General features: G+C 32.2%; 1 protein-coding gene across 2 annotated transcripts; it reads left to right on the forward strand.

The window, feature by feature from the left end:
- Positions 1-729: 729 nt before the first annotated feature.
- On the forward strand, positions 730-8,730 carry LOC109010900 (TOM1-like protein 3). 2 transcript variants are annotated; one of them, XM_018991857.2, is made up of 11 exons: positions 741-915; positions 1,448-1,520; positions 1,611-1,750; positions 2,911-2,989; positions 3,305-3,403; positions 3,528-3,641; positions 5,382-5,524; positions 6,265-6,346; positions 7,341-7,426; positions 7,507-7,698; positions 7,841-8,730. In XM_018991857.2, the coding sequence occupies exons 3-11, from the start codon at positions 1,641-1,643 to the stop codon at positions 8,475-8,477; spliced, it is 1,542 nt and encodes a 513-aa protein (XP_018847402.1). In that variant the 5' UTR covers positions 741-915; positions 1,448-1,520; positions 1,611-1,640; the 3' UTR covers positions 8,478-8,730. The 2 variants fall into 2 exon arrangements, with proteins under 2 accessions (XP_018847401.1, XP_018847402.1); XM_018991856.2 differs by lacking the exon at positions 1,448-1,520 and having other exon boundaries at positions 730-915.
- The last annotated feature ends 7,758 nt before the right edge of the window (positions 8,731-16,488 follow it).

The following is a 16,488-nucleotide window of genomic DNA, read 5'->3' on the forward strand; positions in this document are numbered from 1 at the left end:
CAAGAAAACGCGCTCCTTCATCGGATAATTCATTCCCTACTCTTGAAGGAAAGTCAGAATTGGGAAACACACTTTTCTGCATATAATTAAGAGAAAGATATAACAATAATTATTTTGTTCAAAATTCATATTATACAACTCCTATATTATGTCTTTTTCCTTTCAAATTAAACCATTATATATATATATATATATATATTTTAAAAAAGTTATGGTTGATTTAATTAATGTATAAATGATAAATTAAATAAAATATGCCACCCATTTCATGTTTATAGAATTATTTTATTTTTAAATCAGCGTGCATAATATATGTATTATTTATCTTATTTTAAATAAAAATAATAATATTTACAGTCGTTAAATGCATAAATATAATCTCTTAAGAGTAAATACGAGATTCATATTATAGAAAATTAATTTTTTAATAATGATCTATATTTTTTTATAAAAAGATTATACAGTCTATAATTATATATAATATTATTTAACAAATAATAAGACATTTATTTAGCTTATCGTAAAAAACTAAAAAAATAAAAGCAGCAGGAATTATTTGGATTAAAAATAGTTGTAATTGATCATGTTTAGAGCAGTTAAATTAACATTATTAATTATATATTTTGAGTTTTTATTTTTTATTTTTTTATTTTATATATTTCCAACAATTTAAATTTTGAGTTTTTTCTTATTTCTTTATAAATATTGGAAGTAGAAACTAGAAAGTCCAAGTTCCCACTTACACACAGAAAATACCACCAACCAAACACGTCAAACCAAACAAGCCACCACCCCCAGAAGAGCGAGGCACAATAAAACCGCTTCGTAAACTCATTCTCTCTCTATTATTGACCCATTGCATACTGATATCATCGGAATCCGTTTTGATTTTCTTCTTCTCGTGGGCTTTGACAGGTAAGCTCCCTTAAGATCCTAGACCAGAGTATTCTGGACTACAGTTTTGATTCCATTGTTTTCCATTTGATCTTTATGTGAACTTTGGGGGCCGGGGAGGGGGGTAATAGTTTGAGGGTGCATCAATTTTACAGGATTTGGAATCTGGGTAATCAGATAATTTGGATTTTGGTTTCGTTTTCTTTTATTTTTGTAATGATTAAATGGCTTTTGGTTTTTGGGGTCAAATTCTTGTGTGTTTTCTGTTTGGAGCAGATATTTGAGTTAGTCCAGTTTTTAAAGTAATTTGTTGATGATCCGAGCTTGTTGTGCTCTAGTGGATGTGGTTTTTTTTAATCGTGATATTTACTGGGATATATTTTTACAAGTAACCAGGATAAAGTTCTTTTGTTTTCATACGTTTTACTAAGACAAAGTGAAGTTCTTTGGCTTCGATTATCATCTGGGTGATTCATAATTTCTTTTTCTTTGGGTCAAAATCGTGATTAATTGATGTTTTAGTATCAAATTGTGATATTCTTGAGTTTTCTAGGTTCACGGTCAATTAACTTTTGAGGAATTGGGGGGAGTGACTGACGAAAATTCTGATTAGTGATAATCGGCTAGTATGGATTGCATCGTTTGAATTCAGCTACTAAAATCTTATGTAGTGGATTGAATTGTATGATTGAACTTGTGGAGGGTTTGTGTCTTAGGAATTTGAAGGACAAAGGAATTGTCTCGACATGGCTAGTAATGCTGCAGCCTTTGCTGAGAGGGCAACGAGTGACATGTTGATTGGTCCGGACTGGGCAATAAACATTGAGTTGTGCGATATTATTAATATGGATCCTGGGTATCATCCTTTTCCTTTCCTTTTGTTTTTTGTTTTTTTTAATATCTTGGCTGTAATCTTTTTGCAAATCTGGGGTAACTTAGATCTCTAGAAAGCACGATTTCTGTTAGTGCAATTGAGATTATTTAATCATCTATCCTAGAATGTGCTTCTGAGGTTAATAGAAAGTCATGTGCGCTGGATGTATGACAATGAAAGGGATGCCCACAGAATAATTAGAAAAAGCTTCACAAGGTGTTTTATTTTTAACTTAAATATATTGGCTCAAAAAAGACGATGTTAATCCTATACAAGATTGTTATACGGAGAAAAAGGAAGACATTCAATTTCACATATTCAAGAATTATATTGGAATAAAAATAATCTTGCACAAGCATGTGCAAGATTATTTGTGATATTTATTTAACTAATCAAGGCTTCATTATGATCTGAATAGGACTTTATGCACAAATCATCCTAATGCTTAGATTATGTTCCATATAATAGAAAACTGCACAATCTTCCATGCATTACAATGATAAAAACATAAGCACACAAATAGTACGCCTGCTTGGCTTAATTTTTCTGGTAGAAAACTCCAAAAATATTTTTTCGATAAGATAATGGTCAAAACTTAAGCAAGACAATCTAGGCACCAAAGAGTGCACATTTACTAACAATAATTCTTTGTTAATTGTTGGAGGTGTATATGGGCATTTCACTTGGTTAAGACTGAGATTTACTTGCTCATTTAGAATCTTGAGATGACAAAGTTGAAATATTCCTAGCCGGCGAGTTTCCCTCTCTACTAGTTTGTGATGAGTGCATTTTTCTCTTCTTATAACTTGGGTCTGGTTAGTTGTTTACTTACTATCGATAAATAAAAAAGTTGTTTACTTAATATGATACATGGTGGGTTTACAACTTCATTGAAGGCAATTGTATATTATTCAACATAGTTTTTTGGCATTGATTACTGAATGATCATTCGAAATGTGTTAACATCATATCTGCTAATTTTGGGATGGACTGAATTTTTCCCGGTCCCCAATTTGGAGCTCCATTCTCAATCATCTCGTTGTGACTTTATTTTCACTATACTCTTTATTAAATTATTCACAACTTTTATTAAAATCGCACTTATTTTTGTTTTTGCTCTGGATTATTGTTGAATATTGCAGGCAAGCAAAGGAAGCCTTGAAGACACTCAAGAAGCGCCTAGGCAGCAAAAATCCTAAGATTCAACTTCTGGCTCTTTTTGTTAGTATTTTTCTTTTCAGACTTTTTAGACAGATATTTTGTGCACGATTATTTAAAGTCAAAATTTGCAAGATTACAGCATTGCTGTTTGTTGGTTCAAATGCTTACCAAGTGTGATCTAAAGTCACTGTTTACTTGGTATATGCTGCAGTGCCTACATATAGGTGTCAAGCCTGTTGATTAGTTTATATTGAATGTATTATGCTTTGTTGTTGTCTTAACTATGTTTAAAATACATGAGTCAGATATCATCTGACTTTGATATTTTCTAGAGCAACTGACTTTGTGGTTTTGCATTGGGATGTTCTGATCTAGGCATTGGAGGCGCTCAGCAAAAATTGTGGTGAGAATGTATTTCAGCAGATCATTGAGCGTGATATCTTACATGAAATGGTTAAGATAGTAAAGAAGAAGGTGTGCACAATATTTATTTTCTTGTGATTTGTATCATGCTTCTGTTGTTGACTTGTTGCTTAACATCCTTGCATCTGCATCTAGGATTCATGTTGTTTACCATGTTTCTGATTTAATTTTTCAGCCAGACTTGAATGTGAGGGAAAAGATCCTAATTTTAATAGATGCATGGCAAGAAGCTTTTGGTGGACCAAGAGGAAGGTATCCCCAATACTATGCAGCATACAATGAACTGCAGGTGATTGCTTTATCATATCCTTATTTCTTTTTTTCTCGGTCAAGCTTGTTTGTATATATTGCAAGCTTCAGTTATGTGTAAAACTAGAAAGCATCAGGTGCACTTTAAGTGCCGAGGCCTAATTGGGCCTAGGCATGAAGTGTGCATGCTTCTGATCAGAGTAAGGCATACGTTTTCAATACTTGTCAATTCAGTGTTGTTCTTTGGGTCTGCTAGATTGGCTTTCTACCATGCAATATATTTTTCTCTGAATCCTCGGTGACCATAAACCATATAACTAAATTTTTTTCCTTTCATAAGTTCCATAGAACAAAACTGTTAACCAATAATAGATCCATAATTTAATATAATGCTAGTAAATTTTTGGAACAATAAAGCTGTTAAAAACCTGAAACAATGCTCTGTTTTTTGGTAAACATAGAACAAATAAATCTGCACAATATTTAAATGGTAAGTCGTTTTTGTTTCACATACATTTGTTACATTTTCCAACAGAAGAAGGATTTCCCCACTAAAAGCCCCGCGCGGGGGTGGGGGGGGGGGGTTGCTTTTTTTATGGGAAGACATACTTTTGTACAGTGTACTATATTGTAAGAATAAAGCTGGTATACCACTAAATTCTAATCAGTTCAGATCCATCTGTTATTTTATTAATTCAATTACAAATTGGCACTTCGCAAAAAAGAGTTTGCGCATTATGTTTTGAGTAGTGCTACGTGTACCTATAATTTTACATACAAGATCCATTTAACCAGTTTTCTTTTTAAATTCAAATTTCATAATCTTCAGCATATTAATAGCTGACACGTCAACACGTATTGTTATGAAAGTAAAAATTGTAAATATAAATAGCATTTTCCTCATGTTTTTGGTGCTGTTTTTTCAGAAGTGCCAAGTTCATAAAGAGATTTCACAAAATAAAGTTCACAAACTAATGTGGCTAGATATGATATGTTAGATTTACTTTATACTAAAAATAACTTTGCAATATGACGTACCACAATAAACCACATCAGTTTGTGATTTTACTTTTGTAAGATTTTTTCGTGGATCAAACATCACTCTCTCTCTCTCTCATATGTAATCATTTTTTTTTTTTTAAATTTGGTCTTTTTTGTGGTCTTTTTGGCTTAAGTTTTAGGTGCTTTTAATTACCTGCATTTCATTTTAGGAGTAAGAAGCATTTTCGCTTTGGAGCTTTTCATGTTACATTGTGCACACACTTTATGTTTCTGGAAAAAAACTAATATAGTCACCCATGAACAAAAGTGTCGCTGTCTGAATCTGTTGGACTTCATACTTCCTGCTCAAATTAACACATAATTACATGGTTCATCGTACATGCTTCTAAATGGTTAAAAGGTTGATTTTTCAGTTATTTCAATCCATGGGATCATTAGAGTAATTGTAGGGATTCAACATTGTTTGCAGCTGTATTTGTTTGGCGCCTATGTTTCAATTCTTAGTCCATTATGGAATACATTTTCCACTCTCACCATATTAGAGTTGTGTGCATGAATTGCCGTTTTGGAGGGGAGGTTTTGGTTGATGAGTTCAACAAGTTTTGGTTGGTTGCCTTTATTTATCTTCCATGTTTGAACTTATATTACTTCCTGCTTTGATAATAAAAAAATATATTTTTTTTTTGTTTATTGAATGCCCTTTTGCTTATTAATCATTTATTGAATGCCCTTGAATCTATATTCCTTCTTTCATGTACCCAAATTTGGTAATTGACAGGCTGCTGGAGTTGAATTTCCACCCCGAGAAGAGAACAGTGTACCATTGTTTACTCCACCGCAAAGCCAGCCAATAGTTCATCATGCCTCATATGAGGATGCTGCTATTCAGGCATCTCTTCAGTCTGATGCTTCTGTCCTCAGGTACTATCTGAAAAGTATGATTTAGAGATATTCTTGATTCTTAAAATCAGCTTTGATGAAAACATGTGTAAAAAGATGAAATTGTTACCTCTCATTTGAGCGAAATGCCTCTTTTTTAAAAGACGAATCAAAAGATGAACTACCCTACAAAAATGACTGTTAACTTTGATGAAAATAATTTGATTCATTACTTCTTGCTACCTCACAATGAAGTAATAATTGATCCTCAGGTTCTATTGCCTTTGGTTGATTTATGATTGGATATTTGAGCATAATGCACATATGATATCAACATATTGCTAACGTGAGAGAAATTAACAATATGCATTTAAATTCCTTTAACTCGATTCGCTTTTATGATGAATGAAGCAAAGTTATATAACTCAGGTTAAAATTTATTTCTTTATCACTTATAAAAAAAAATTATTTCTTTATCCATTTATCCTTAGTTTTATTACTTAGATTATGAACATATGACCTAAATTGCTCCAATAAAGGTACAAGTTTGAAATGACTCATTAAACAGAACAATCCTAAATATGAAATAGTTAGATGATGAGCTTTTCCTTTCTCTACACATAATATTTTATCTATATATGCGTTAATATTTCACCTATCCACTTTCAAAAATATATTGACAAAGTAGAGCTCAGCATTTGTCTGTCTATGTCAAAATGCAGTTTGTTTAACAGTTTACTCAGGGCATGCTGCCTTAATTTTTTTTTTTCTTTTATCATTAGCTTGTCAGAGATTCAAAATGCTCAGGGACTGGCTGATGTGTTAAATGATATGCTTGGTGCCTTGGATCCTCGTAAACCAGAGGTAATGTCTGCTCTTTGAAGGATTACAACTGATCCTTTTTTTTTTTTTTTCCTTTTCAATAAGTAGATTACAGCTGATCTTGTTTTGTCAGTTATCTTCTGAATATATGCTTTGTTGCTTGTTCATAAATTATTTGTTCCCACATGCAGTCTACTTCTGCGTATACTTTCTTTTTATATTTGTTTAATTCCTAATCAATTTTCTTGTGGCTACTGGGATCTTGGATTTTTGGATCATCACCATGATAGAAACCTAAGGCCCCATTTGCTTTCACAGATGGTCTCAACCCATCTCATCTCATCTCAACATCCAAACACCATTTTTACTTATCAAAAAAACATCCAAACACTATTTAAACACAAATACTTTTCAATTTCAAATTTTCAAATTTTCAACTTTTTCATCTAATCATTACCTAATCATTACAACTTTTTCAAATTTCTAAACAAAATACAAAAAAAAAAAAAAATCATTTTTTTACATAGAAAATAAAAAGATTCAACTTTTTCAAATTCCAAAACAAAAATAATATTAAAAAAATTATATTTTAACAATATTTTTATTTCATAATATTTTTATTCAACTTTTTCTCTCTTCTTTCTCAAAACCCTATAAAACATCTTAACTCAAATCATTTTACTATTATTTACAAACTATCTCACTATTATTCACAGATTTTTCATCTCATCTCATCTGTGTAACCAAACGAGGCCTAAATCTCAAATAAAAGTTGGGCTTTTCAAGACAGTTTTTCCATTTATGTATACACTTGAATGAAATGACTGTAATATCAATCTTAAGGGACGGAGAGAGATTTTGCTCAGTGGATAAATTACTGAAAAGCATATCTTGGGAGAGATAAGAGAGGCCCATATTTGTATTTTCTTAAATTGTGCAGATTGGTAGATATTCCTAGCTTATGGATGCCTGCTGAACAGAATGCATGCTGACCGATCTATCATCTATGGGATCTCTATATTCTGTATTGTAACAGGGTGTGAGGCAAGAAGTAATTGTTGACCTTGCTGATCAGTGCCGTTCTTACCAACATCGTGTCATGCTTCTTGTGAATAATACAGTGTGAGAATTTAATTTTATACTTTAAAAGTTCTTTTTCATGTTAAACCGATGACTCTGACCAGCAGTATTTTCCCTTACAGAGACGAGGAGCTTCTTTGTCAGGGATTGGCATTGAATGATAATTTGCAGCGTGTACTTCGTCGACATGATGACATAGCGAAAGGAGCCTCTAATGTAGGAGGAAGAGAAACTGAAACACCGGTTGTGCCATTTGGGCATGTGAACCATGAAGATGATGAACCGGAAGATGATTTTGCCCAGCTAGCTCATAGGTGACTATTTTAGAAGGGTCTCTTTACGATTTTACTCATGAATTTTCCTTTTTTTTTTAATCTGCTAGGCTCATACTTATGTGTGGGCGAAACTGGGGCTACTCTCACTTAACATGTGAGTAACTTTGGTTTTACCATGCAGGAAACCAGCCATCTCAAGGACTGAACCAGTGCGAGTCAGTCCAGTTCTCCCTCCACCACCCTCATCAAAGAAGCCCATTGCCACAGATTCTGGAATGATTGATTATCTCAGTGGTGATGTCTACAAATCTGAAGAATCCCGTCAAACATCAGAACCGACATCTCTTGCAGCTCCAGATCAATATAACAGAACTTCCACCCCACCATTGGCTCCTACACTCTCATCTCCCTCTCCAAATGACACCATTAATCCCACCGCATCAATGCCTATGTTTACTGGACGGCCTGTATATGATGCGCCAGCTTCCTTGAGCAAATCTGCAGATCCATTGCCTCCCGCTCCTTGGGATGCTCAGTCTACTGTCTCCCTTCCACCCCCACCTTCCAAGTATAATCAGAGACAACAATTTTTCGAACAACAAACTTATTCCAGTGGTGGGTCTCATTCAAGTGGCGGATCTGGTTCCTCTTATGACAGCTTAGTGGGACATACTCAGAATCTCTCTCTTAATCCATCTGCTCCACCCAAACCAGCAAATCCAGAAGATGCTCTTTTCAAAGATCTGGTTGATTTCGCAAAAGCCAAATCTTCTTCTTCTTCTTCCTCCTCCTCCTCCAAGCCCAATCGGTCATTTTGAACTATTGGAGTGTGGATTATATGTGCTGGTACAGCTGATGAATATTGTTCTATTTTCAGGTTTTTGCATCAGATCATGAGATTACTTATTGTTCAATAATTGGTAGGGACTTTGGATTACGGTTTGTCTATGATGTTCAGCTGGTTTATTTCGAGATGAACTGCTTATTGCACATATCCGCATATATTGATGTACCATATTTGTTCTTTTTTGTTCCTTAACTGCTCATGTTTTGAGCATTTGCCTTTTTTTCCTCTGTTCCCTTTGAACGGTTTACACGTGTGTGTATATATATATCTTCATTATATATGTCTGTATGTAGGGGTTTTACACTAATTAACTACTGTTGATGAACTCAATAAAACACTACTTAGCCTGCTTTTAATACTCATTTTGGTCACTATGAGTGAAATGTGATGCATTTTGGTCTAAAAAATACCCTTAGTGAATTCCAAAATATCATGAATGATATCTTCAATTCATTCATTTATTTCACCATTATCTACATAGACGATGTTTTTATATTTTTCAAATCTATTGATGATCATTGGAAACATTTAAACTCGTCCCTAGACATCATTAGATTAAATGGTCTGATTGTTTCTGCCAAAAAAATCAAATTGTTTCAAACCAAGATTAGATTCTTTGATTATGATATTTCTAAAGGCAAAATTAGACCCATCAGTCGGGCCATTGAATTTGCTGACAAATTTTCTTATGTCATTCTTGACAAAAGCTAGTTACAAAGATTCCTTGGTTCTCTTAATTATGTTATCGAATTCTACCAGGATATTAGGAAACAATGTCGTCCATTATTCAAACGACTACAAAAAAATCCTCATGCTTGGTTAGAAATTCACACTAATTTAATAAAGAAAATCAAAGCACATGTCAAAACTCTCTGGTGCCTTAGTATCCCTACTTCTGATTCATTTAAAGTTGTTGAAATTGATGCCTCTAACCTCGATTATGGTGGCATTCTGAAACAAATTGTTTCACCAGGCTCTTCTGAACAAATAGTTATTTTTCATTCTGGAGTCTAGAACTCTGCACAGAATAATTATAGTATTATTAAAAATGAAATATTATCTATATTACTATATATCTCTAAATTTCAAAGTGATTTACTTAATAAGAAATTCTTATTAAGAATTGATTGCAAAAGTGATAAATATGTTTTAGAAAACGATGTTAAAAACATTGCATCAAAATATATTTTTGCCCAATAGCAAGCTATTTTAAGTATTTTCGATTTTGATATCGAATATATTAAAGGATCCAATAATTTAATTCCTGATTTTTTACTCGTGAATTCTTGCAGACACCCAACCATGAGCAAGAAAAACAAATAGCTGCTCCACCCCCCATTCCTAATAGAAAACTTATCAAGAATAAACTTGTTTCACCTGTTGAAATTGTCAATAGGTTCACTACCATTGGCAAAGTGATTCAACCTGTTTCTTTTGTTTCAACTGTTTCAACCACATATGATCCATATGCCAAAGTCATTGCTTCAAAACCTACTACTCAGTATTTGCTTCCAAAATTCAAAATTGAGTATATCAGAAAACTCTATTCTTTCAAACTGTTTTACACAGAGCCTAACCGGTCTGTGTATACAGATCTTTTCAAAATTGTTTCATCCTATTTTCCCCTGGCTTTCATTGGATCCTGGAGAATTCCACAAAAACACTACAATTTTACTTCAGTATTTTAGTCTAGACTGATTCCATTATCATAAAGCCTATTTATGACAAGAATGATAAATAAAAATTAATCTACCATAGTGCTTATATCCTTCGAGTCATCACAGAAGAAGAATGGGGGATCAACCCCTTTACTTCAAAAAGACTTGTTAATTTTGATATTTCTTACAATTATTATGACTACATTGATGCTTGGTCCAGATTCATGTTGTTCTAGGTACCTGATATGAGTCATTCATGATTCTTTAATTTTGACAAGAAGTTTAAAGGAAAGCTCCCCCTTTGGTTTCTCAAATGGTGGGACTAGTTTGACCATATTCTTGAAAACTTCTCTGACATGCTCTTACGAGCATTCAAGTGCTTTACTAATGTTGTTGTCACAAAATTGGACAAACATATGGCCAAATTTCCCTACTGTCTCCATTTCTATAAATGGTATAAAATTCTCTGGATCATGAAATGGAACTATGAAAGGCATGATGATATTTTGGTCCGATATTGCTTTACAAAATAGTGGGATAGGTTCCCCTATACCCAAGATATTGTTGATTATGTGATAAAAGATTTCCCTCAGACTGCTCCAGATCTACAAAATAAAGAGGAATTTCCTGCAATCACTTATGGTTCTCTTGTTTCAACTAGATATCTCCAAATCTAGGCCTCTGCTTCACCAACTACTCCATAAAAAGGAAAAACAACTACTTCTTTCACAAAATCCAGATTTTCAAAGACTAAAAAGAAAAATGATCTTCTTGAGAGTCTTATTAAAAAGAATCTAATTCACTTGATAAAAAAGTCTTTTGAAAATGATAACTCTAAAGAAGAAAAATCAGATGCATCATCAAAAGCTTCAATAGTTGATCCCTATAGCAATATTTTCGGACATGATTTTGAAGGAACTCCCAAGTTATACAATGAACATAGAAAGCAGCACAATACCAGGAGGACTTACTAATCTACTATAAGACTTTATTTAAAGGTTTGTATTTTATAACTAGGCGATGGGTTCCTTTCTCAATCTCAGCATTTTTTTGAATATAGAAAGTAGCACAATACTAGGGGGACTTATTATGTCTGATTATTCATTTGTTGAGTAAATCAGTGATTTCTTTTTTGTAAATTTTCAAAATTTTGCTATTCATTTGAATAGGTTGAGTTTTGGTTGGAATATTCTTTTTAGAAAAATCTTTGATATAAGATAAAGTAACAACATGCTTTTTTCTGTACCAAAAAACATTGGTTAAATCAGAACAAATATCAGAAATTAAACGTTTGTTAAAATTATTAATTTTGGATTGGAGCAAAGTATTGGATAATTGTTATGAAATCTTTTTGTATTTAATTTCCTGTTGGAAGAAATTCAAATGTTTGGTTTTTGCTAAAAGCAAAGATTTCAAACCTTTATCCATATCAATTTTAAATCTTGAAGCAAATTTAAACTTGACTTTTTGACAAAAAGGATCAGTGGTAATACCATCATTTTTAGTTAAAAATGGATATAAAGATGAAATAAAAAGAATTCCTAAAATAACCTTATCAGACATATTTCTGACTAGGACAGAAGGAATTTTAAAACAGACATTATCTTGGCAAACATGAGCATTGTTAAGCTCATACTTCATCTAAGATCCATTTGTCGAAAATAAGCATTCAGTAGATTTTTTAAAATATTTACTAGGTATCAATCATTCTTGGATACAATTTAAATTTGATCCGGAATCCATCATAGCAATAACAGAAAATTGAAATTCACTACAAACAATAATAGTAACTCTTGGAAATCATTTGGGAGGAATAATATGACAGATCAAGCATATCTGATTATCAACAACCTTTCCTTTTTGGCTTGAATCGGAGTCATTCATTTGCTCATTATCAGAAAGAATGTCCTGATCAAGTTGTTTATCAATCTTAAAACATAAAAATTCTTGTTTTAAAATATCAATTTTCAGATTTAAAGATTATTGATTTCAGATTTGAGTTCAATGATTTATTTTTTAATAAAATTAATTTCATGTTGTAGATCACTAGTAGAAACATCTTTGAGTTTTTTCTTTTGAAATCTCTCCAAAATATCTTGGAAACTAATAATTTGCTTAGAATTTTCTGGTTCTTGGCGAGCTATGGTCTTCTTGAGTTTAAGAAGATATTCTTCTTTAAACTCAGGGTTTATGATTTGAGAAACTAAGGTTAATAAAAGATTTTCTTGTTGTTAACCTTAGTTAAAACATTGATTGTTTTACTCAAAGATTTGCAACAAGATTTATCACAATTGCAACAAAGCTTAATATCAGGAGAATCAAGAGACTCAGTTTCTAAGTGATACTCTGAATCACTAGAATTGAAGTCATGAATGTTAGATGATGAAGAAAATTGAGTTTCTAGGAGCCGAAAAAAATCTTCTTGATCATTGGCATCAATATTCAACTGATTAATTTTTTTTTTAAGTTTATTGGGCTTCAGAGGAGATTTATCAGTAAAATGCCAAGATTTGCCACAATTATAACATTTTCCTTTTAAAATTTTTTTTTTCTTAGGAAAAGATTTAGAAAAAGGTTTTTTAGAAGATTTTTTATAAAATTCATAATGGTGTTTTCTCCTTGTCCCGCCATGAGGTTTGGAATACTTTGTAAAATGTTTGTACTTTTTTCTAGATGGAGCAATAGGAGGAATGCCAAATTGTTCACAAAAAATTCTCATTTCGTATTTGGCTTTCTTGCTATTATTCATCTATTCACGAAATATTTTTTGATCATTACACATACTAATACCAAGTTTCTAAATTACACTAAAAATATCGTCATATGTGTAATTTTTGTAATTAAGAAATCCAGAGATATCAGTAAGTTCTTTTTTAACTTTTTGAGCAAATAAACGGGGTAGACCATCAATGAACTTTTCCTTCCAGTAAGGCTTATGACTATCGTTTCTAAGTATTACTCTATAAATAAAAACATTTTGATACCATCTGCAATTAGACATCTGATGGCATCGTAAATTATTCAATTGGTCACTAATACGATTAGTAATGTTAGAGAGAGTTCCAACAAAATGTTTAAGAATAGTATTGATCAAAGTATTAACACCATCGGGATGTGTCATCCCTATAGTGTCATAAAAAATAGGTAACCCTTCGTCATTACGCTTGGCAGCATTCTGAATGATTTCTTTAGCTTCATCAGTGAGATGCTCATCCCACCAATGACAAAATACTCTAGAAAAACCTTGTGTTAAGATAATAACAATATTAGGTTGCCTGATATTATTGTTAATATAAGCATTTGCAACTAAAGACATTTTATTCATGGTATTGAGGATTTCTTGTTCAAATAATCCATTAATATTCCATTTGTAAATTTTGTTAGCAGAGTAAGAAGATTGAGTTTGAAAAACTTTTTTTTCAAATTGTAAATCAAGAGGAGTAGGCCTGGAATACCAGTTCTTCGTCAGACTCATTGGTTTGGGTCATTTTGAAGAAAATCTGGCTATCTTAGGTTTTAAATCAAAATCTTGAAAGTTCTTTTCAAGAAGATCAATATCCTTTGCAACAAATGAATCACTGTTAATGATTCTTCTGTAATTTCAACAAGAACGACTTCTTTTTCGTTGCTGGTCAGAGCACTAGTAGAAGGTTGTTATTTCTTAAGATTAGCAGGCATTTGATCAATTTTATTAAGGGTCTTGGCCTATGAGGTTTTGAAATCAATTTTAAGTCAACTCTTTGGTAAAATAATTAAAGGTTTTTCAATAATTTTGGAATTTTTCTTTGGCTGATCTTTAGGGAAAACCAAAGGATTTTCAATAGTTGTTGAAATAGGGACTAAAGCAAAAAATAGGCTTATCTGCTTTTTGTTCGATTCTATCTAACTGTTGTCCGATAGTATGAAGAACAAGATTTACAAAATTATTCTGGTGAATAATCTTTATTGTTTCTTTCAAAATCTTGTCTTCTTTTGGATCTTTGGACACATTTCAAGGATCTTAAAAGGAGCAGCAGTTACTTTAGATCTTTTGTATGAAACAAGAATTGCCTCCAAAGGCGGGTGAGGGGCTTGAATCACTATTTTACCTTATTCCTTGACAAAATCAGTTTTAACAACATTTAAACTATTTTTTGAAACATAATAGTTTTCAACAAAATCAAAGAAAAGGACGTGCTTTTGCAGCTCATTTATCTTTTCTTTCCATTTTCGTTTAACACGTAATTTTTCAGAAGCAGAAAAATTTGTATAATAGGCTTTACGCTTATCACGGTTTTCTTTTGAACTGTATTCATTAACAAGAGCAATTAAATCAAATTCAAAAGGCCTATTTATCACAGTGAGACTATAATAAATAGGTGTAACTGGTGCTGTCATATCCGAAGCTGTAGGAGATAAAGATGAAGTATTTTCTTCTTTATCAGCTTCTTCCTTTATGGACTTATCCTTGAATGTTTCAGCATCCTTAGTAAAATAATAAGTAGAAGTAACTTGAGAGGAAGTAGAAAGTCCTTTCAATTTTAAATCAGAATTAACAAGCTAGGTTGTTTTAATTGAGTCTTCCAGAAATTATTTGAGATTTTGGTCTCGTCTTTCTAGATTATCAGAAACAAAGCCAGCAAAAGAAGATCTAGATCCAGCAAAAGAATTTCTTCTTAAGCTATGAGTACGAGTCTGATCAAAACTAATTTTAACAGTGCCATCCAAATATTGTTGAATGTAATCTAAATTACAATCATCAGGAATATTTTGAACAGGAGGAACTTCATGTTCTAAAGTCCTTTCACTGGGAAGAGAAATATCTTTCCAATATACCATCTTTGGAACTTGAATGTTCGCATCTAGGGTCGAACTCTGAATTAGAAGAGTTTTCCCCGCAGTTGATTTTGAAATTGCTTTTGGATTTAAATTCTTTTTTAACAGACGATAATAAACTCGATAAACAAGAGCAAGATGTTTGCTTCCTTCTAGCATGTCATAGCCAGAAGTTAAAATATTCAAAGTTAAAGCTTTAACAATATTTTTGTCATCTAAAGCAAGAGTTAGATCAGGAAAACAATCGAAATGAACTGGTCCTCCAAACAAGTAGGATTGAATCATTCCAAGAATACTAGTTTCAAACTGGTTGAATCTAGCATCTCGTAAGCAAAGTAGAATAGAAGCGTTAATGCATTTCTTGGTTAGAGGTTTGACAGCAACTTGAACAGAACCAATATGCAAGTATTTATAATATTTTTTCAAAAAATCTTGGATAGGTTTGTTCAGATTTTTTGTAAAAAGGTAACATTTTTCTTGAGATTTTGAAATAGCATAGGTTTGTTCAACCGTTCTAACATTAAAAGCAGTTTTAAAAGTAGATTGAACTCAAGAGGTTCGGTAAATAGAATTTGAATCAATTTTTGGAATATTCCATTGGTTGAAATCACTTGGAGCAGTTTCTTCAAAAGAACAATCTTCTTCATTGACTATGTCAGGTGGAACCGACGACCTATAACTAATAGTTGAATTTATATATATATTTAAAAAAACATTAGGTCTAAAGTATATAGTTTTAAACGGATCTTATTAATATTGAAATATATACGCATATTTAATTGACGTGAACGATAAAGTGAGTGACTCTCACATTAGGTACATATGAAGTTTTTGGTCCTGTTCATAGCTAGTCTTTGAGAAACTACTCCCAAGGTTTTAATTCTCAAACTTTTATGAACCCGTATATAAGAGACTCTAGACAAATCCATATCAAAGATCGAGTTCTTTAATGGTGAACAATTACAAATCATATGATATTAATGTTCAGTCCAAATCTATCGATTTAAGTTTTCCCAGATTCAAATGCAACTTCCTTCGATTTGCTTCCTTTCGTCTTGTTTTATGTAGTGTATAACAAACTTACAGACAGTTTCCTCATTCATGTGTTGCAGCATATGATTTCCTTGTATAGTTTCTTTCACAGATGATATATACTTCAAGAAAAAGAAGCAAACAAATCATATTGTCAACTTTTTTTGGTGGATGGAAAAGATCATGGAGACTTTAATTTTCAATGACGCCAGTAATCAAGCTGGCATTTAGCTTAATTAGCCGACTAAGGGGTGATGGTTAAGTGAATGAAAAATCATCAGTCATGAAGAAAATGGGAATTCTACATTATCATGAGGCTATAATGCATATACAAGGGGTTCCGGAGGTGAACTTATCCTTAACTCATGATCAAGTACCAACAAAAATGATTATTGGCTTGAATTAAGACATGGCAGTTAATAAGGTGATCGATACAAAATCGACTTGGCGGTTAATAGGGTGATCTGTTTTTTTAAT

This window comes from Juglans regia, chromosome 6 (assembly GCF_001411555.2).
Source record: "Juglans regia cultivar Chandler chromosome 6, Walnut 2.0, whole genome shotgun sequence".
Taxonomy (NCBI): Eukaryota; Viridiplantae; Streptophyta; class Magnoliopsida; order Fagales; family Juglandaceae; genus Juglans; species Juglans regia.